This window comes from Balaenoptera acutorostrata, chromosome 9 (assembly GCF_949987535.1).
Source record: "Balaenoptera acutorostrata chromosome 9, mBalAcu1.1, whole genome shotgun sequence".
Taxonomy (NCBI): domain Eukaryota; kingdom Metazoa; phylum Chordata; class Mammalia; order Artiodactyla; family Balaenopteridae; genus Balaenoptera; species Balaenoptera acutorostrata.
This window is the reverse complement of record NC_080072.1, coordinates 14,044,680-14,066,290: the sequence shown is the minus strand read 5'-3', so window position 1 is coordinate 14,066,290 and position 21,611 is coordinate 14,044,680. Positions and strand designations below refer to the sequence as shown.

The window sequence follows — 21,611 nt, the reverse complement described above, 5'->3', positions numbered from 1 at the left end:
AATGAATCAAAGTCCTTCCCCTACCACCTTTCCTAAGAATGATCTTATTCTTAGCATGTATCCAAACCAATAACAACTTAAATTCCAAATAGTCAGCATGTTTAACTTTTGTTAGTGTTTGCTAAATCCAGACATCACATCATCATGTTCAAATGTGCCATGTTCTAATATTCAATCCCAAATAAAATGCCACTTTTCTTTAAAGGAAAAACAACAGTTTTTTCACCATTGCTATCCTTTGAATAGTATTTGAAGATCCTTGAGAATGCTGAATCCAGTAGTTCAACCTCTGTTAAATTCCTAAATCTCTTGTAACTGAATACAGGGCTATTCTCATGTCACCTGTGCTGAATCTAGCACTAACTAAACATCTAAAGCTTTAAGACAAATGTCATACAGATCAACCCTTGCTGCTACGTCTGTGAAGGTTCCCCATACTCTTTCAGGTTAACTAGTCAATTTCATCAGGACTCAAATAGTACTAAACTTCCAACTTCACTGTAGTATTTAACACATTTTAGCATAATCTGGCTCTGTCTACCTCTCCCAACAAGACTGAGAGCTCCTTGAAGGCAGAAACTGTTTTATTTCCTATTCATTCTTATAGCCACACCTGGTATGGTGCCTGATTCAAAGTAATTACTCAGATGTGGGATGGGAAGAACTTCTTGTTCTCAACAATTCCCCCATTTAAGCAACTAACCTTTATAAAAATGCATGCTAAAAAAAAAAAAAAAAAAAAAAAAATGCATGCTGTGCACAAAGAGGGCTCACAAATTAAAGAGCAGATATTATCTCCTATGACTGTTTGACTGTCACAAGATGAACCTACTCTTTTTTCCTTTTTAAGTATTTTGGAATACATTGTTTTATTAGTTTTCCTTTATTAATTTAAAACCATGTATGGTAAGTTGTTGCACAAATATAATATAGCTGCTTCTAGAAGCCTAATCCCAACATTCTAACAGAAATCATTCTACCATGAATTTTTTTAAAAAGTCCTATGACTAGTGAAAAAATGGGTGTCACTCCCTACAACCCATTCCCAACAACTTTAATTACCAGTTTTAGTATTTTATTAAAACGTCACTAAGTTTAATCACATTTCTGTTCTAGGGAGGGTTAACACAGAACCCAAATAAATGGTGCATAGAATGTTTTGACTATAAAGGAAGCAGACAGTTATTTCTGAAAAGAGGCAGGAGTTTATTAGTTTGTATTACATTGGAGGCAACCGCGCTCAATTTGTCCCTTCCTTCTGTATTCGTGTGCCGTTTCTATACTAAATATATCACTGTTTAGTGCAAAAGCATAAACACAGTCAGTATATGTGAATTGTGATTTACCCAAAAGTTCAGTGGAGACTCAGCATTCCAGACAAGTGCCTTTCCTTTCTCTCTTTACTCTCCAAATCCCTCTCCATTTCTTCATGTCCACCTACTGCATGAATCACCCCTTCCCGCCGTGTATACCAATTCAAGAGCCAGAAGAATCCCCCAAGGACCAGGGGCAATCTTCAAACTTAACCATTAGAAACTTTTACAGCAATCACACTGCATAATTTTATGTATGTTCTATGGAATATTAAAAAGATATGCAAAATGCAAGCTTACACCTCATTATTTTGTTTTTCTATGAAATTATCGTATTGTATTTAACAAGCTGGGTGGCGGGAGGGACAGGACATGGTCCTTCACCAGTTTAAGAAGCACTTCTAGAGCACAGCAAATGATCAGGCCAGGCTCAAGATGCAGTGGACATCATGCAACTGGAGTTATGCACTGACTTATTTCTTCCTCCAATTAATACTGAGCTCTTATTTATACAGGCCAAGCACTGTGTTAGATGTGGTACATATCAGTGAATAAAGGAAAACATGAGGTATTTCTTTGGAGCACATGAAGACACAGTTAGTGCCAATATCAGCTAGAGATAAAAAAGAGAAAAGCAACCACATGTGTACCTATGTATATGTAATAAGCAGTCACAAACTTTCTCATAAACTTGTTATTGTGTCTGAAGAGATGAGCAACAATGCTCTTCCATTCCGAACCTTCCACACATACTCCCAGTATGCATGTTGTCCTTAAAAGTAACCACTGCATAAAAGAGTCACCTGGGGACAAGACTCCCAGTGTGATATGCCAAGGATCCCACAACATCTGGGTATGGCATTCAGTCTACATATCACTGAATACATTCTCAAATTTGTGCCTTACCTCCCCATTGATGAGAGCTCCTCAGAGTCACTGATCATAAATTATATATATTTATTACGTTCACTCAAGAACCAATGAATTCAGCAGCCCCTGGAGAAGTATCTATGCTGTCCCTGTCATTCCTAAGGGACAAGTCTGTGGAAATTCTTATCGTCTGTGGAAGTACTGACAGTACTTCAGTGAAGTATTAACCTGGGAGTAGGATGGAAGAGAGGAAAAGCATGGCCTGCAGCAATGAGGGATGAAGGGAGATGAGAAGGCAGCAAGTATTTTAGGGAAGAGGCATGACACCAATCCACTTCTTTTTATGTTTCTGACCCAGCAACTGGCAAATCATTAAGAATGAGAAACTATGAGAGATCAGGACCAGAGGCTGCCTTGTCTACCTGATTCTCGATGGAACATGCCATAGGAAAATGAAACAACCAGTTTGGAAGAGATAGGGGAGGGAAAACAAAGAGCTTTATTTTCAAAGCACACTTCCATTCAAAACTCTTAAACCCTCTCTTCTCTTTCTCCTATCAAAACTTCCCAGCACCAGGCCCAGCTCAGAGGGCAGAGTTAATGTTCTATCCCACTTCTTTCCCATTCCTTGGCCCCAGATGACTAGACCAGGAGGTGGATCTTAACCCAACAAGCTGATTGACTGGCTGGCTGGAAACCTAAGACTGTGGTCTATGCTTAAAACAGAAAGATAGGCCTGGCTAATCAAGATCCTCTATAGCTGCACTGAGCAACACAATAGCCACTAGCCACAGGTGACTATTTAAATTTAATTTTAAAAATCCAGTTTCTCGATTGCACTAGCCACATATGACCAGTGTCTACTGCATAGGACAGCAGAGACACAAGTTTGTTTGTTTGTTTTTTCTAGCCGCATGGCTTGTGGGGATCTTAAGTTCCCCGACCAGGGACTGAACCCAGGCCCTCTGCAGTGAAAGCCCAGAGTCCTAACCACTGGACCAGCAGGGAATTCCCAGAAGAACATTTTTAACATCACAGAAAGTTCTATTGCACAGGACTGCTCTACAGACTCTAGAACGGGTTAACAGAAACAGGCAGTCAGTGGTGAAGTTGGAAGAGGAAAAGCTGCAACTTGGGACAGCAGGAGTTAAGCTGATAAGATGAAAGGGCAGTGGCAAGAGATAATAGGAGTCATGCTACAATATAGATGAAGCTTGAAAACATTATGCTAAGTGAAAGAAGCCAATCACAAAAGGCTACATATTGTGTGATTCTATTTATGTGAAGTGAATAGGCAAATCTATAGACACAGAAAGTAGGTTAGTGGTTGCCTAGGAATGGGGATTAGGGGTAGGGAGAAAGGGAGGGAATGATTACTCATGGGTACAGGGTTTCTTTTGTGGGATGAAAATGCTCTGGGGGGGGTGTCAAGACAGCCTGGAAGGGCAATGGCAAAGCCAAGCCGTGCTGCAACCAAAATTATCTGGTAGATGAAGAATAGAAGCAGCAGCGCATGCAGACAGAGCAGAACGTGTGCCCTGGGTCAAAAAGATGGAGGTCCTGGGTCTTTCAGCTGTAGAGTTCCTGATTATATTATAGTCCAGTCCACTTGTGTCCTTACAAGAAAACCCTTTCACATATGCTAGCTTGAGTGGTATCTGTTCCTTGCAGTCAGACGGGTTGGCAAATACTACCTTCACATCTGTTTAAAAATCATTTCCAAAACCTTTAATAACTCAGTTTTTTCACTCTCCCCTTCTCATTACTTGTTGACCTCCATTTGCTCATTATACAAACAGAAAAATTTCAAATACTTACCAACCCCTCCACCTCCCCAGCAGGCATAAATACTTGTCGCATCCCAATCTCCAGCCACCACCCACCCCTACCAGGTCCTCTGGCTCACAATGTGCTGTGGAAAAACTGGCACAGAAGAACATCAGAATGAAAAGGACCCAGAAACACTGGCCTAAGTTACTCACTAGATGTTCTCTAGGGGAACAAGACTAGATGCATCTATGCTGGAAGGAAGGAAGGAATTTTAATTTGAATAAAGGGAGATCTTCCTGTTAGTTGAGGTGTTAGGCACTAGAAAAAGCTATCAATAAAGATTTTTAAGTCACCATTCAACGACAGAACAGTAACAATCTGCTTGTGAAGGTTTTCAGCCTTCTTCCCTGAGGAAGAGAGATAACGTCTGAAGACCTTATCTCAGTAATCATCTCTAATTATTAAGGAAAAAACCTCACAGCGTTTATCATTCATTCAACTGTACTTCCCAAGCTCCTGCTGTGTATCAGATACTACACACTATAGGGGCTATAAAAGCGGACTGACCAATACCGGCCCTGTAGACAATGGCACTGAACAAGTGGAAGGACACAACTACAATATGCTACAAATGTTTTAACAGATTTATAAAAGTTCTGTGAAAAAAGTGGCTAATATGGTTTAACTTATTTGGGGCAGGGGGTGTGTGTGCACAGGGATTTAAGCTGAATGGAGTAAGCAGCTGGAAAAAGTGCTATGTAGCATGGAGGTATGAAAGTCTAAGGGGTGATGAGGAAATGGTAAGGACTCAGAAGGGAGAGAAGAGTGAGATAACATTAGAAAGGTAGGAAAAGGACTTGAGAAAGTTGGGGGGGGGAGTATAAAAATATTTTTTAAAAATTAGAAAGAGAAAATTGATGAGAATAAAGAGGTTGGAGAGACCCAGGAAATGGCTTTCCATGTTATACTGATAGGGCTGAACTTTATTCCAAGATTTTTAAACAAGGGGTGATTAGATTTGTCTTTTAAAAGACATCTGGCAATAATCTAGAGGATGAATAAAGTGAGGAAATATGCAGATCAGGAGGCTCTTGCACAAACCAGATCCTAAGATTAGGAACCATTCCCGCAATGTTGAGAAATTTGGGCGGCAGGACTCACTACAACTTGGAGATAATCGATAAAGGAGATGAGGAAAAGAAATTATTGATCACTCTTGGATTCTAGTACAGACAGTTTGGGGAATTGTTTTTACATGGGGAGATCTCCAGATGGAGGTATCCAATGGGCAGTATTTAGAACAAAGTCAGAACTTGAGGGACATCTGGGGGATAGATAAAGATCTGAGAATCAGAGAAGCACATCAGTGCCCCCTTAAGCAATGGGAAAGCTAAGAGGAAAAGGTCTGAGATACAATCCCTAGAGAACACCTATGACCTAGTGTGCAACCAAAGTAAAAGGAACCAGTGGAAGCTGAAGAGTATTATTTATTACAAATAATAAGTATCTGTAATATCTATTATTATAAATAAGAAAGGGAACTAGGGATCAGGTCCCCCCAGCCCTTCCACAGCTCCTCCAGCAATTTTTCTCTGTTGTAAAGAAATTTTGGAATAGATACATTGCTAGATCATATTCCCAGGCAATATCACTTCAGAGAGAAAACTAATGATTATCAAGCCTACTGCTAAAGTAGTATGAGTGAAAAGAAGGGCTGAGAATCCAAGAAAGAGGTGGCAAGCACACACCATTCTGTAGAACTTTCTTCTTCCCAACTCTGTGGGGTTTGGGTGTGTGGTGCCCATGGGAGTGGGCCAGAGGACTTGCAATAATGAGAAGCGTTGATGGTTAACTGCTTAATGACACCTGAGGCAGCCAGGTCTAGGGGGAAAAAATACAGAGGCTATCATTAAACTTGCATTTTAGGCCCAAGGTTGATACCAACTGTCCTCAGTCAAGTCAGGTATAGCCTCTCTCAACTGGGTTTCTCATCTGTAAAACAGGGGCAATAGTTTATGCCCAATTAACCTCACAAAGCTTCTGTGAAGCTGGATGGCTAAAACAAATGCAAAAGCTCTTGGGAAAAAATAATATAACAGTGTACTCCCTGATTACCTGTACTCAGAATGAGCACTGTATTCAGTCCATTAGTTCTCTAACTTAAGTGTACACAAAAACCACATGGGACATTGTTAAAATAGATTCTTGGGCCCATTCTAGCATGAGAGTATCTGGGCATGGATCCAGAACCTGCGTTTTTATACTCCAGGTGACTTTCACACAGTGGTCCATGATCCAGATTTCATGGGATACTGAATTAGGTCGACCTTGTAAAAGATGAGAAACAGGCTGAGGAAAAATGCTGTATCTAAGGATTGAACACTAGGCAGTTGCAACGCATAGAGAGAAAGTGTTACAGTGAAAGATAATTTGAGCCACAAAGTCCTATTTCTAGGGACCATATATCTGGTACATGGGAATATTTTTATTATGTATTAAGTCTTTATGATGGATTCATTGTGATTTCACCTGTAATCTACTGATAAAGTTTTATTTTAGCAGTAAAGAGAACTCTCATAAAAAGACACATCTAAATTACCATTATTTTGGAGACTATAGAGAAGGCATAGGATCCATCCCAAATCAGCAAGCCACATAACTTTGAGCCACCCCCCCCCAACAAACTATTCCACAAAGAACTGTTGAGAATCTGCTATTACAACACCTGTTACACCTAATCCCAGGGCAGACTGATTTGCACATGGAGGCCTAATCTCAAAGACTTGCACTACTGTTATCTAGGGAGTAGTCTACCATTTAATATTCTTGGCTTTGAATAACCTAAGGCTCTTTTACTTAGGTTCCAAGGTACTATGAAGCCTGGTTAAAGAAACTGAAATCAAGAGTTAGAAGTGTGTTCTTTTCTACAAAGCCCAGAATTCAGGCCCCCTATAGGTATAACTCAGAGCCAGGTTGGCGTTTTAGCTGCATACAATGGCAGTGTCACTTCTTGAACCCTAGTACTACAAACTGATTAGGTTTCTCATTTCCACATTCAAAATTTATTAAGGCAAATTCCCAATCAAGATTAATCCAGTTTGCCCCCCTTTGGGGGGGCACATATGATGTCCCCAGAATCATGTATTGTGTTGCATTTTCAACTAGATTGGGGGGTGTGGAAATCAAGGTTCAGGACTAGTTTACACGTCAATACAGCGTCCTGTGTATACTACTAAATACACCCTAGCTACCAGTCCTCTGTGATAGGAGTCTAAGAATTTGATCATTAAAAATAAACAAACATACAAATAAATAGCTTCCCAAAACATTATCTGAAGTTGTATACCCAACCCAAAGTAATAAAACTATGGTTTAAAAAAATACCTTGGAATCTATCAGATGGGAAAACTACAGCTTAAAGGGACTGGAGCCAGCACACTTGAGGTGATGTTGCTGGTCATATATCAAATGCATCCTTATGTACAAAACTTTTATAGCTAGAGGAAATCAGCAATAATGAGAGAGAATCAGACTACAATAGAAAATAACAATAGTGTGGACTTTGGCTTCCTCACCCAATTTTTTCTTCCCTCTTTTAAGGAAAGGGACCAGTTTTATCAAATAACAAAGAAAACAGCCCAGTTCCTCTACTTATGATAAAAATGAGACAACAAAAATACTTACACGGGACTGGAATTCAAAGAGCAATGATCCACCATCATTTCTGGAAGGAAATCCAACTTAAACGCAGCCATCACCTCACTCTCCCCTTCAGAAGCCAATGTTATTAACTTGCTGCACTTGTCTGATCCACAAATACACACAGCTTTAGCTTCCTGGGCCCCACAAAAAACACAAAGTGGAAACAGGAGCTCAGGGAAACCAGCAATAAGTGCCACAGAAACAGGCAGGACTGGGGAAGGGGAAGGGAGTACTGGATTAAAAGGGGGATGTGACCATGTGAAGGGAGGCTCAGCCCAGCACACAATGAAAGTGCTGATGCGCCAGGCTTGTTGTGTGTGATTTTCCCTGGCGAAGCAGGACTAAGTGCACTGTCAGATAAATAGAGTGTCGGATCCATGAAGATAGCAGTGGCTAACAGAGCAGAAGAAACACAAGCTTGTTTCACATCTTCCAAACTCCTCCCTGAGAATCAGTTTTTGAGGACCCCCAAAGCCTGAAACTACCTGAAGCAAAAGAAAAGGGGGGAAAAAAAAAGTTCACTTCATGTGGTCTGAAAATGTTTTTAGAAAGAACTGGGTTGTTAGCCTTGGTTTGAACTTATTTTCCACGTGCCAAAGACAGCAACGAACGCACTATTTGGGTTCCAAACTAACCTCAGAAGAGTCATTTAATGGTTCAGACCATCCATCAGAAGCAGGCCAGAGGCAAGCTGGCTGAAGAACTGGCCACCAGAAACATACTGCTCTTATACTACTACCTGCACTGGACCAACCTTGCTTTCTTGATGGTCTTGAGAGCAAAATATGCTACCTAATGGTTCCTCATCACAGTGAAAACTTTAAAAATTGCTGTTTCACTGACATTCATTTAGATAGCACAGGGCAAAACTTCTTTACTAATTCTGAATCTTAATTTGCCAGAAAATTTAAAAAGTGAAAAATAAAAATGGAATAGTATATTCTGCCTCTTGATAAAGTACTAAGGAACACTGTTTTTTCAGTAGTTTGACCTTTCTAGAGAAACAAAAAACAAAAGAAAACTAAACAAAAGCCACCACAGTGATAATAATGAAAAAGAACTGGGGCCTACCAGGGACAAATACTCAAACACTTAAAGGAAGGAAACAGGAATGTAGCCTAAGTCTCTTCAGTGGCTGCCCTCTTTTAAACTGTTCCTAAAACCAAGATTAATGAATGTGCACATAAAAATTCTATTATGGGTGAGCAGCAGAGATAGATATATTTAGCAGTCAAGGCAGATGTGGTACTCCCATTCTCAATTTAGCTCCACATCCCTCCAAACAACAAATGGTGGCATTTCAATATTTAGGCAGTGACTCTAAAACTGTATCTCTGAAGGCTCCCAAATTTCACAGGCCTTCTTTCCATTTTTATCATTAGGGTTGCCTTACCTCAAAGACTTCACTTCACTCAAGCTCAGTTCACAATACAGGGAACTTTGAAAAAAAAAGAAGTTATGTTCAGCCTGTAAAGAGGTAAACAGATGAACTCCTAAACACAGAGAATGACTTTAACAAAAAATAATGAAAGGCAGTAATGTCATGGCACAGGCCTAAATGTTCTAGTCTGTGTAACGATGGCTGACACCTGTCTGCATCTGACTGAGGAAGGTAGAAACTGTGTCTTCTGTCCAATATCCAGACATAACCACCCAACATTTAGAACTAAAATAGCAGATAACTGCTTTTCTGTTTTTTTCAGAGCCCCTGCCCCTCTGATCTACTACTTCAGAGACAGAAGTGACAGGAGCTCTCTTCCACCCTATTAAAAGAGGAAGCAGACACAGGCTGCAAGTGAGAGGAGACTGTGCAGCTGGCACACAGCACACACAGTTCACCAAGCCCTGACTGCCAGACAAAAAGAAGATGTTAACCCAGGCTGGGGCTGGCTGAGTTACTGGTTAGGCTGGTCCTTATTTCTAAGTACACTGGAGTCGATCACAAGCCTCTTCCTATAGAAAACTACCTAGACTAAGGAGCAACTTTGTGAGGCCAGTTAACAACCAAATTAGATTTTTTAGTTCAAGGATTCCTTTAAAAAGGAATCAAGTTTTCAGGAAGGCCACTGGTTGTTATGCTTTTATTACTCACTAAAAATACATGACTACTAATTACATCTCTATTTTCATCAGAATCACATCTATAACAAAAGAGTACTGCTCAGTGTATGAAAGATGTGCACTCCTTACAGTAATCTTTACCAAGCCAAAGGTTGTAATGTTTTAAAATTCATTTACGATTTATAAGGCTGCACTGTTTTTAAAACCTACAAGATGGAAATGTTATTACATGAGGGAGGGTGATTCTCTTCAGGCAGGTCACAAGAATTATCTCAGTATAATTAAATTCAACATGCTTGTGTGAAGAGAAAGAACAGAAATTAATCACAAGTCACTCAATTTTAGAAAAGGGTTACAAAGTTAAGTGATGATAGAAAACAATTATAGAAATACAAAAATGCAGCTGTTAGGGGGAAATTAAAAAGTAGAATTAAAAGTTATTCACAGAAAACTGTCCATAAGTAGTTGTTTTTTAAAATTTCTTGCTCAGAAACACATTCCAGGCTTATAACCCAGGGTCCACTGCAAAAGAAGGCCTTAACTTTCCCTCAGTCTCTTTTTACCACATGTCTGTGAATTTACACTCATGGTTTTCTCTTCTGTCCCTGGTTGGCTGTCTCAGTTTTCTTTGCCTTGAATATTCTCTACTTTTTTCTAAGGGCAACAATTTAAAGTCTAATTGTGTGAGGGTAGGCGCTATCAGTCTGCTGTAACATTAATAACCCAAATCATTAAAAATGATCAGAGGATAAGGGAAACCCTCCAAAGAATAGCACACCCTGCATTTAGAATATCAGAAGGGGTGGGATGAATTGGGAGATTGAGTATACATATACACATACATATACATAGTGTATACATATATACACTAATATGTATAAAATAGATAACTAATAAGAATCTGCTGTATAAAAAATAAATAAAATAAAATTCAAAAATTCCAAAAAAAAAAAGAATATCAGAAGGGAATAAACAGTTTAAAAACTGGATTAGAAGAGAGAAATGCTAGAAATCACAGCATTTGTTTTGTTAAAAGAGTGAAAGAGCAAAGTAAAGCATAGTTGAGCAAAAAAGCCCAGGTGGTAGGTGCAAACGACAAGCTGTCTATCTTGACTGATGTAACCAGGGAAATCAGTGACAGGTGAAGGGATTTTATATTTCCATCTCAATAATCTAAATGTGTTTTAAAGGGCAAAAATGTGCAGTATGGTTATATGAGCATAGAGGAAATTAGAGCCTACTACTAAATTATAAAAGAGAGCCTATGTCATTAAAAATCCCCATCATTAGTCTATTTAAGGAAAAGTACAAAAACCTAGGGAAAAGTCATAACCTAAGACAGTTAAGTAGACTGGCTTTCCCCCCCCCCACCCCCCAAGAGCTTCTGGCAGTTAAATGGTACATAAGGGATGTAGAAAAGAAGCAACCAATTGATACCACTTGAAAATAACCAACCAGAATAACTTAAAATTTAGCCTAAAACCTTTATGGACTTGAATTTCATTTCCAAAATTTAGTACTTCTAATGTAATTAGTGGGTCTCCTAAAACTCCCAAGCTAGTACCTTGCATATGCAAAAATATACTGACCTAAATTGCTAATTATTTCTGTGACATCTCACTTTGTGGGAGACTTTTTGCAAAAATGTGACAGTTAAATATAATTTAAAACAAAACAAAAAACCTTTGTTGAGTTTCCATGAGAATCTATACAATGAAAAAATTCCTGAAAGGGGGGAGAGGGTTTTAAAGAAAAGAAGGAATAGAATTATTGTTTAAAAAAAAAAAGTTCCATTTCTATCTGAAATCCCCCCATGTTTAAAACCTGGCAATAAATTAAAAATCTGAAAAACACTGGTGCCTACCAAGGATCTCTGCAAGTTGGATTTTGTTCCTGGGCCTCCCGCCTGCATTTTTTGCTTTTTGGTCTTGTGTGCCCTGCTGGCTAGGCTCAACCACTTCTAGTAATTAAGGCCTGCTGATAGGATGTGGGCAGAAAGCCCCCTTCCTCCTTCCCTAGGGCTTATGGTATTTCCAGATTGTGAGCAAATGCATCCAAATTCTGTGACAGGAGTTTCATTTTAGGTTGTTAAGATACCTCCAAGAATTGTAAAGCATATCTTCTCTGGATAAAGTTAGAGTTTCCAGTTTAAAAAAAAACAAAAACAAAAAAACTTCCATTCCAAATCTAAAACCACTGTAAGACAAAAAGCACTAAGTTTAGTAATTGTTGTGTGCAAGCTAGTTTGCCTGTAAAATTATCATATATGGTATATGAGAAGATAGAACAAGGCTGAAGGGAAGAAAATTTACCTTTTTTGAAATCTAAGTTTTCCATTTCCTCTCCCTATCCTTAATCACTACTATCTTCTCCCCAGTCAGTGTCAAAGGACTAGCAGAAAGACATTCTTCCGTGCTTAGTGCTCTCAGCAAAAGTGTAAGCTCAGAGCCTTCCTTGGAGTTTCTCGGACTAACCCTGACCAAATAAACTGTCCTGTCAAATTGTGACCACCATTCAAATCAGGTCATATTTTCAGGTCCCAAACTAGTTCTGGAACTTAAGTGTAATTGTTAGTTGATAACAATATACTGTAAGCTTAAGCTTTATTTAGGCTCCAGTGCTGATTTAAAAATCAGTATGTTGAACAACTTCTGGTTCCCGGAGGGTAATATTATCTGTGTGAAATCCACTACATTCTGTCCTCATCGTTGTTCTTGTTTACTTGGGGTCTTCCAGCTATGAAGTGCAAAGGAGAAAGAAAGCTAGCTGGGCAGCTGCTGTGTGCAGATGTACATACATACACATACATACCCTCCCCCCCACCACCTCTGCCCAGCCCCAACTGTTAGAACTAGGCAGCAGCTAGTTCAAATGGGAGATAAGCCTGCCTTGGGAAACAGCTAAGGAGAAAGAGGAGAAAGAGTTCAAAAAGAGGAAAAAAAAAAAAAAATCTAGCTTCCTAGGAACAGGAAATTTATCCCATAATGTAGGAAAAAAGCCATCACCTTTCTGAAGGCAATTTTTTCACTTCTGCAAAACAGGCCTCATGCAAGAAGGTTAAAAAGAAAACCACAGAGCACAACCATCCAGCAGTTAGCCCATACCTGTAGCTTTCCACCTCCCTCTCTGGACTATTGTCTTCACTCTAAAAAACCAAGGAAAGAAAAATAAGTGGGCCATGCCTATACTTCTCATAATCCCAAATATGTAGCTTCTTTCCAAGGAAAAGCTCCTTTGTCACCAAGACTGAAGATAAAAAACAAACTCTCCCTCTCCCATTTTTAAAGTATACAATACCTTAATGATAAATTACATTTCACATCTCAAAGTTAATTTAAGAACACCATCAACTTAAAAATGGAGAACTAAAGTACTAAAAGGCTTAAGAAGAGGCTTACCACAAAACGTCACAACAAACAGCAAAACATTGACTAGGATTTATGAAGTTGAACTGCAGCACAGCTAGGTCACCAAAACAATCATTTTTTAGCATCTGCTTTTGGGTGGGAAACTACAATAAAGCTAAAGGTTGTATAATCCTTTTAGCAATGAACGATCATACTGTTAATGTGAAGAGGCCATATTTCCCCAGACCGACCTTCCTGAATACGCTGGTGCCAGGCATAAAGCTCTTAAAAGGCAGCCCGAGTTCCTGCCTTGTAAATGCATACTGGTGGCCCCAGGATGGTGGTGAACCACTGAAACCAACAAAAAATCGGAAGATGGGGAAGTTAATTGAAGGTAAAAGCAAACAGAGGAACCACAAAACCAGTTTGTTTCATTTTTGAACATTATTGAACAATCTTGCAAGATTGATTCTATAAAAGCTCCCAAATTCCTACAAACTTCCATCTACAACTCCTGCCAACTGTACTTTCTGTCTGGCCCTGGCTACAGACAGAGAACTGCTGAAAGTCACCAAGTCTACTCTGGAAAGTGTAAGAATTCTCAAAGACAAAGCTAGAACCAGAACTCACTGTGACACACTGCACTCTACCTACCCTCCGTGAACACAAAGACATTTCTTGACTGACATAAAATGGGTGCTTGAGTACTTAATTTGCCTTTTCATATGGACCTAATCGGTCTTCAATTTTGCTAATGAAGTAATGATGCTCCCAACCATTTTAATGCAAAGTCTACACTAACAAAAAAAACTTCTAAAAGCACTTTCTTGGACCTGCCTACATCATCAAGTTATTAAGTGGAAAGGAACTTACATTTTCTAAGTTCACAACACCTCATTCAATCCTGTATCATTATAACCATTTAAGGTGGGGATTACCCTAAGAATTTAGATGCTAAAATAATCTACATGAGGGATTCTAACTCCAGAGCCCATGGTCTATCTCTCTTGAGAAATGTGACCATCTAGGCAGTATAAACTTTTATTGAGACAGTGTGTCTTGAGAGGGTTCTGAAGTAGTTGTTACCTTGGAGGGTAGAGAACAAGTTAAATGTCTACTTGTTAGTTTTATTCTGGAAGATATAAAGGGTAAATAAAAGACCAAGGAGTCATGTTTCCCAATATGTTGCATGGAACAGTTAAGAAACACTGCTAGTGTGTGACCCTGTGAGACCAGACTCATACTGCATGCTAGCTGGGGAATCTCCAGGATACAAAGAGCAAAAGGGAGGCTTGGGGGCTTCCCTGGTGGCGCAGGGGTTGAGAATCTGCCTGCCAATGCAGGGGACACGGGTTCGAGCCCTGGTCTGGGAAGATCCCACATGCCGCGGAGCAACTAGGCCCGTGAGCCACAATTACTGAGCCTGCGCGTCTGGAGCCTGTGCTCCGCAACAAGAGAGGCCGCGATAGTGAGAGGCCCGCGCACCGCGATGAAGAGTGGTCTCCGCTTGCCACAACTAGAGAAAGCCCTCGCACAGAAACGAAGACACAACACAGCCATAAATAAATAAATAAATTTAAAAAAAAAAGGGAGGCTTGGGGTTGTTAAGACGGGCCATTATATTAAAGTATGAAGGACACACATCTAGGTCCCAGAGAACATAGCAGCCCTATATATAGGGGGCTAAGGAACAACCTTAGTTGCATAGCCAAGAGAAAAAGGAAAGTGAATTATTTATTTAAAAAACAAACACATAAGCAGGATATTAATCATCCTACTAAGTCACCCAAAGACTTTTGAAAGAAAACTTAAGCACACAAAAAAAGGACACACTGTCTTCCTCCACACAGGCCCTAGTCACTTGCAGGAGGACAGTGGGAAGACTAATACACAAGAAGGTATTTTCTTTTTTTAAAAATTTAATTTAGTTTTTTTAGCTGCATCGGGTCTTAGTTGTGGCATGCGGGCTCTTTCATTGAGGCACGCAGGCTTAGTTGCCCTGCAGCATGTGGGATCTTAGTTCCTCGACCAGAGATCGAACTCGTGTCCCCTGCATTGGAAGGCGGATTCTTTTTCTTTTTTTTAAGTGAATGGTGTTTTTTTTTTTAATTTATTTATTTTATTTTTGGCTGCATTGGGTCTTTCTTGCTGCGCATGGGCTATTCTCTAGTTGCGGTGAGCAGGGGCTATTCTTCGTTGCAGTGCACAGGCTTCTCATTGCAGTGGCTTCTCTTGTTGCGGAGCACGGGCTCTAGAGCGCAGGCTCAGGAGTTCTGGCGCACAGGCTTAGTTGCTCCGCGACATGTGAGATCTTCCCAGACCAGGGCTCGAACCCGTGTCCCCTGCATTGGCAGGCGGATTCTTAACCACTGCGCCACCAGGGAAGCCCTGGAAGGCAGATTTTTAACCACTGGGCCACCAGGGAAGTCCCAAGAAGGTATTTTCTTTAAAAGCTTTGTCATTCCAGCTTTAATTTTCCTACATTTTGTTGCCTTGTCTGTAAGAAAACAGAAATGCTTTGGGGAGAGAGGAAAGCTAAATGGAAACTAAAAGCTTCAGGTTTGAGTTTTTTACATCTTTCATTTCTGTGGGGAACCAAACTAAATGCATTAAGATCTGTGAGGAAGCCTGAACTACCTTTGTCCTGTACTTCCCTGGAGCTAAACAGAGTCTATTTCTATTAATCTTATCTTCATGTTCTTAATCACCATGTGTAGAGGCATAAAGGTGGTTCCAAAGAGGGGTGAAAAGAGTTAGGGGGGGAAAGGAGCACCAAAAAGGTAGGTGGGGTGGGGAGCAACGCAACAGACAAGGATGGAGGGAAACGAGCAGGACTGTCTGCTTGTGATATGTTTAGATGTTCCAAACATGACCTGCCATGATGTATTAAAATTGTACTTGGCAAGTCAATGGTACAGGGGACTCTGAAAGGCAAGCACCTATCCCACACTGTAAATAATTTATATTTGGTTTTGGAATGTATCCTGGAACTTACATGTTTCAAGGATGCAAGAGTGAATGAACGGTATCATCTCTCAGGGCTGAGAGGAAAGGTCTCAGATCTCCTACACACCTCCCTTAGTGTAGGCAAGGTAATGAACCTTTCTTATTTTTCAGAGTTTTCTGCTGGCCTGTATCTTGAGTAAATAACAAAACACAGTCCTTTACAGGAAGATAGATGGTCACTGACTCAATCACCATCAACAGCTCTTACATAGTATGCACTGAACCAAACTCCAGATACAGAGGCTGGTAACAGGCACAGTAATTCTCAGTGGCCTACATAAGGCCTGAACCCATGACCCTAGCCTCATGAGCATGACTCACTAACTTACTAACAATTGTTAGGAAGTGCTCTCAATAATACCTGGATATAAAGCAGGGAGCTAAAGAAGAAGTGAACTATCCAGATGAGAGGTTTTTGAAATGTTTTTAAATGCAGTGTTTTTCCCATAAACATAAAGGTGAAGCTGTTCAGGTTGAAGATAGAGGGAGGAAGGCAGATCCTACCTGTTTGCTTCTCCTGGCCCTCAGGGTAACCATAGGTCTCCCGGGAAATTTGAAAACAGGCCTGGATAGTTCAAAACAATAGATAATTCACTGATTTTATATCCAGCGTTGAGATGAATAGTTTTTTGCACAGATTTTTCTCTTCGAATCTAATAGGTTATCACAAATCAAGGAATTTAAGACGCCATCAATGACAATAAATGCGTGCATCCTCAAATTGATGGTATATGCTATTTAAAATCTGCACACCTTATCACCGGAAAGTAGGGAGAAATGTCCAGTCATTTACAAGTGGCTACAATTATAAAAGCTAACATGTTTGGAGTATTTACTGTATGCCATGTGGTGTTTTCAGTCCTTTATATTTAATGCTCCTACCTATTCTATCTCCATTTACAGACGAGAAAAGACACAATGAAGTAACTCTCAAGATCACATGAATCCAGGCAATGAAGGAGTTGGATGGAATGAACATAATGCCAGGCAGTTGGAACCTTGGTTGAAAGCCTGACAGATACACTGAAGCACACAGTAAACTCCCTTCTCCTAGCCACATCTTTCCCAGAGCATCTCCTTCCACTGTAATAAGTTGCTCTACATTGAACAGTCTGGGTCCTGTAGAACATCAGGTTAAAAACTGTCTATAAGGAAGATCATGCACGCAAACCACAGAAAAGACTGTTTAAATGCTGAGCGCCATAAAGTTGAATCTGACCATTTTTCTTAGGCAAATCTTGTAAGTAGGTAAATGTCCAAAGTCTCAACTGTCCTGAGAGAGATCGGATTAAGGGTAGTGAAAACTTCCTGCTGTTACTCAGTAGATGTGTGACTCTGATCAAGTTCATTAACATCTCTTAAGTGTCAATTTCCTCACCTGTAAAAGAGGACTTAACTACACACATTATCTCAAAAGGAACCAATGGATGCCCAGAATACACTCAAGCCACTGTACGAATCTCTAACTAGAAGAGGAGACAAATAATAGGAATGACTTGGGAAAATCGTGCTTTTAAAAAATGTTTGTTACCTTTTAGACTGTTTGCAATGCCCTCACTTCTTTCTTTTTCCTCCTGTTATACGGCTGGCTCAATAAGAAGGTTGGGCTTACTGCTTTGGAAAACTGCATGTCCTCCCACCCACATACCCTAGAAAGCCAAATAACCAGATAAAAGGATCAACTTTGGAAGCTATCCTAGCTAGCCAAACTCTTCATGATGCAGAATTCCACCAGGGATTAGTGCTAAATCCAGTTGAGTTTGTCTGGATTAGCCACTCTACCTGTTTTCCCTAGGAACCTGCAGCCAGGGAATAGCAGCTGCCACCAGATTCTAATTCAGGATCCTGGGCACACACATCACAACTAATAGTGAGTAGAATCTACTCAAAGACTAGAGCATCGGGCTTCCCTGGTGGCGCAGTGGTTGGGAGTCTGCCTGCTAATGCAGGGGACGCGGGTTCGAGCCCTGGTCTGGGAAGATCCCACATGCCACGGAGCGGCTGGGCCCGTGAGCCACAACTACTGAGCCTGCGCGTCTGGAGCCTGTGCCCCGCAACGGGAGGGGCCGCGATAGTGAGAGGCCCGCGCACCGCGATGAAGAGCGGTCCCTTCACCGCGATGAAGAGTGGCCCCCACTTGCCGTAACTAGAGAAAGCCCTCGCACGAACCGAAGACCCAACACAGCCAAAAATAAAGAAATAAATAAATAAAGTAGCTATAAAAAAAAAAATTTAAAAAAAAAGACTAGAGCATCAAATGAAATAAAATGTGTAAAAGTATTCAGCAACAAATAGGTGGATTCAAGACTGAAAAACTATTTAACCACTAACTGTTTTTGCTCATCTGTAAAATGGGGGTGATTAGGTGGATTAAACAGATACAATGAAACACACAGTAAATGCCCTTCTTCTATTCTTATCATTCCCAGAGCATCTCCTTCCACAGTAGTAAACTGTTCCATGTTAAACAGCCTGAGTCCTGTACATCAGGCTTAGTTCTGATTTGTCTTGGTCAGCAGGGATAAAACGTGACACTTCCTCTGTGGGGTATATAAAAACCATTCCCCCCCCCCCCCCGCAACTTCCGACACTTGCTCTGTGGCTACTATTTCCATGATTCACACTTAAGTTTGGGGCTTCTGATTCTTTACTGACTGAGTCATCTACGTGTGTCCTCTCCCTGACCCTAGGAGAGAAGATTATAAACAGACCTCAACCTCATCTCCTTCACCACTGGCCAGTATGCTCATCCTCTCTTTAGAGGCAACAATTTTTCCCCAGCTTTAAAAAAAAAAATTGTGGCAAAAAATACACAGGGGGCTTCCCTGGTGGCGCAGTGGTTGAGAGTCTGCCTGCCAATGCAGGGGACACGGGTTCGAGCCCTGGTCTGGGAAGATCCCACATGCCGCGGAGCAACTCGGCCCGTGAGCCACAATTACTGAGCCTGCGCGTCTGGAGCCTGTACTCGGCAACGAGAGGCCGCGATGGTGAGAGGCCCGCGCACCGCGATGAAGAGTGGCCCCCGCTTGCCACAACTAGAGAAAGCCCTCGCACAGAAACGAAGACCCAACACAGCCATACATACATACATAAATAAAAAGAATGTAAGCAGACAAGAATAGCATTAAAAAAAAAAAAAAATACACAGTAACTTCCCCGACAGTCCAGTGGGTAAGACCCCACACTTCCAATGCAGGGGGAACGGGTTCGATCCCTGATCAGGAAACTAAGATCCCACAAGCTACACACAGTGCGGCCAAAAAAAAGAGAAAAGGTTACTATCTAACCATTTTTGAGTGTACAGTTCAGTAGTGTTAACAATGTTATGCAAAATGGCAGCACTTTCTTCATGTGACAATTATAAACATTTTCTTGTGAGCAGCCCATTTTTTTTTTATAAAGTACATGCACAGACTCTAGACAATGCTATACTTTTTTTTTTAATTATTTATTTATTTATTTATATTTTTGGCTGTCTTGGATCTTCGTTTCTGTGCGAGGGCTTTCTCTAGTTGCGGCAAACAGGGGCCACACTTCATCGCGGTGCGCGGGCCTTTCACTGTCGCGGCCTCTGTTTTTGCGGGGCACAGGCTCCAGACGCACAGACTCAGTAGTTGTGGCTCACGGGCCTAGTTGCTCCGCGGCATGTGGGATCTTCCCAGACCAGGGCTCGAACCCGTGTCCCCTGCATTGGCAGGTGGATTCTCAACCACTGCGCCACCAGGGAAGCCCGAGCAGCCCATATTTAAGAATCAAGAGTCAGGGGGCTTCCCTGGTGGCGCAGTGGTTAAGAAGCCGCCTGCCAATGTAGGGGACACGGGTTCAAGCCCTGGTCCGGGAAGATCCCACACGCCATGGAGCAACTAAGCCCATGTGCTCTAGAGCCTGCAAGCCACACCTACTGAGCCCACATGCCACTACTGAAGCCCACACGCCTAGAGCCCATGCTCCGCAACAAGAGAAGCCACCGCAGTGAGAAGCCCTCGCACTGCAATGAAGAGTAGCCCCCCACTCGCGGCAACTAGAGAAAGCCCGCGTGCAGCAACAAAGACGCAACGCAGTCAAAAATAAATAAATAAAATAAATAAATCTATTAAAAAAAAAAAGAATCAAGAGTCAGAATTGGCATAAAGCCTGACTTTGCCAATATCATCCTTATCTGTATGTCACAAACAATAAATATAACACCTATCTGACAAAGCCAACATAATTTTTTTTAATTTATTTTATTTATTTTTATTTTTGGCTGAGTTGAGTCTTCGTTGCTGGGCGTGGGCTTTCTCTAGTTGCGACAAGCAGGGGCTACTCTTCATTGCAGTGTGCGGGCTTCTCATTGCAGTGGCTTCTCTTGTTGTGGAGCACGGGCTCTAGGCACGCGGGCTTCAGTAGTTGTGGCTCGCGGGCTCTAGAGCGCAGGCTCAGTACTTGTGGCGCACGGGCTTAGTTACTCCGTGACATGTGGGATCTTCCCGGACCAGGGATTTAACCCGTGTCCCCTGCATTGGCAGGCAAATTCTTAACCACTGCACCACCAGGGAAGCCCCAACATAATTATTAAATCCTCTGAAACTGCTACAAAAAGTGGTTCACAAAGTTGAATGGTGGTGAGTTGGACTTTGTTCTTCTTCCTTTCCCTGATCTGCCATCTTATCTCCTGTTTAGTTATATAATCTTTCCATATGACTACGTACACAGCTAAACAAAGAGTTCATCTCACCTAAGAGGCATTCCATTTTGGAGGTGCTCAGGTGAGGCAGACAGGGAATGCAAAATACATTTTTAAAAATCTCTTTTCCTACTTCCTCCCCAAATGCCTATACTCTCCAAGTAATTCTCAAATCTCCATTAAGTATTCCCTCTCTCCTCCCCATACAGCTCTCTATTGGTGGGGGGGGGGGGGGAGTAGGAATTCATTCTGTCTTTAGCTCCTCCTGTTTCCTTGGCAGCACTGTCAGCCCTGGGCAACAAAATTGCTGGATGTAGCAGCAGCAATTTACATATGGTAGCTAAGCTAATGTGCAGCTTTCTCTGGGAAGAATTGCTAACTGTCCTATGTATCCTTCTAGTTTGAACCCAATGTTCCAGGCATATCAGTGTTAAATATTTGCCTAGCAGCTTCTTTCTACTTCCCAAAGACACAGGGAACCATGCACAGAAGTCAGAGGCAGCAAAGGTTCCCCACTGTGTGGAAGAAGTGGGGGCTCTAAAGATACAGAGGGCTACAAGGACTGAGACACTGACAAAGCACCTAATCCACACCCAAGGGCTCAGTCATTCCAATTTCCCATAATATTCATGTATCATTTGCTGAAATCTGGCATGTTCAAAGACCACCAGTTCCGCCTTAGTTTCACTGCCCGGCCATAAGGCCAAATCTGTCTCATCTAGTGAGTCACTACTGCTCCTCTCTCCAACTGCATTTTGATTTCAGCCCACTTGTGCAGCTCATCAGGGCTGCACCATATGTTAGTACCATGTAGGCAGAATGTGACTAATTTTTTTTCTAAAACACTGTCAGAGTTACTTTTTAAATTACCTTATA

The 21,611-nt window shown here is 41.3% G+C and overlaps 1 protein-coding gene across 11 annotated transcripts in view; it reads right to left on the bottom strand.

Annotated features, from left to right (window-relative positions):
- CELF1 (CUGBP Elav-like family member 1) overlaps positions 1–21,611 on the bottom strand; it is a 72,562-nt gene that overhangs the window by 22,811 nt on the left and 28,140 nt on the right. For 7 of the 11 annotated variants that reach the window (XM_057552125.1, XM_007181214.3, XM_007181219.3 and 4 more), the window contains exons 2-4: positions 12,821–12,861; positions 9,049–9,093; positions 7,638–7,789 (exon numbers count right to left, since the gene is read on the bottom strand). The exons of 1 other annotated variant lie outside the window; for it this stretch is intronic. In XM_057552125.1, the coding sequence (XP_057408108.1) occupies positions 7,638–7,708 (71 nt within the window). In that variant the 5' untranslated portion in view covers positions 7,709–7,789; positions 9,049–9,093; positions 12,821–12,861. The remainder of the gene's footprint in view (positions 1–7,637; positions 7,790–9,048; positions 9,094–12,820; positions 12,862–21,611) is intronic. 3 more of the 11 variants (XM_057552126.1, XM_057552127.1, XM_057552129.1) reach the window with 3 other exon arrangements.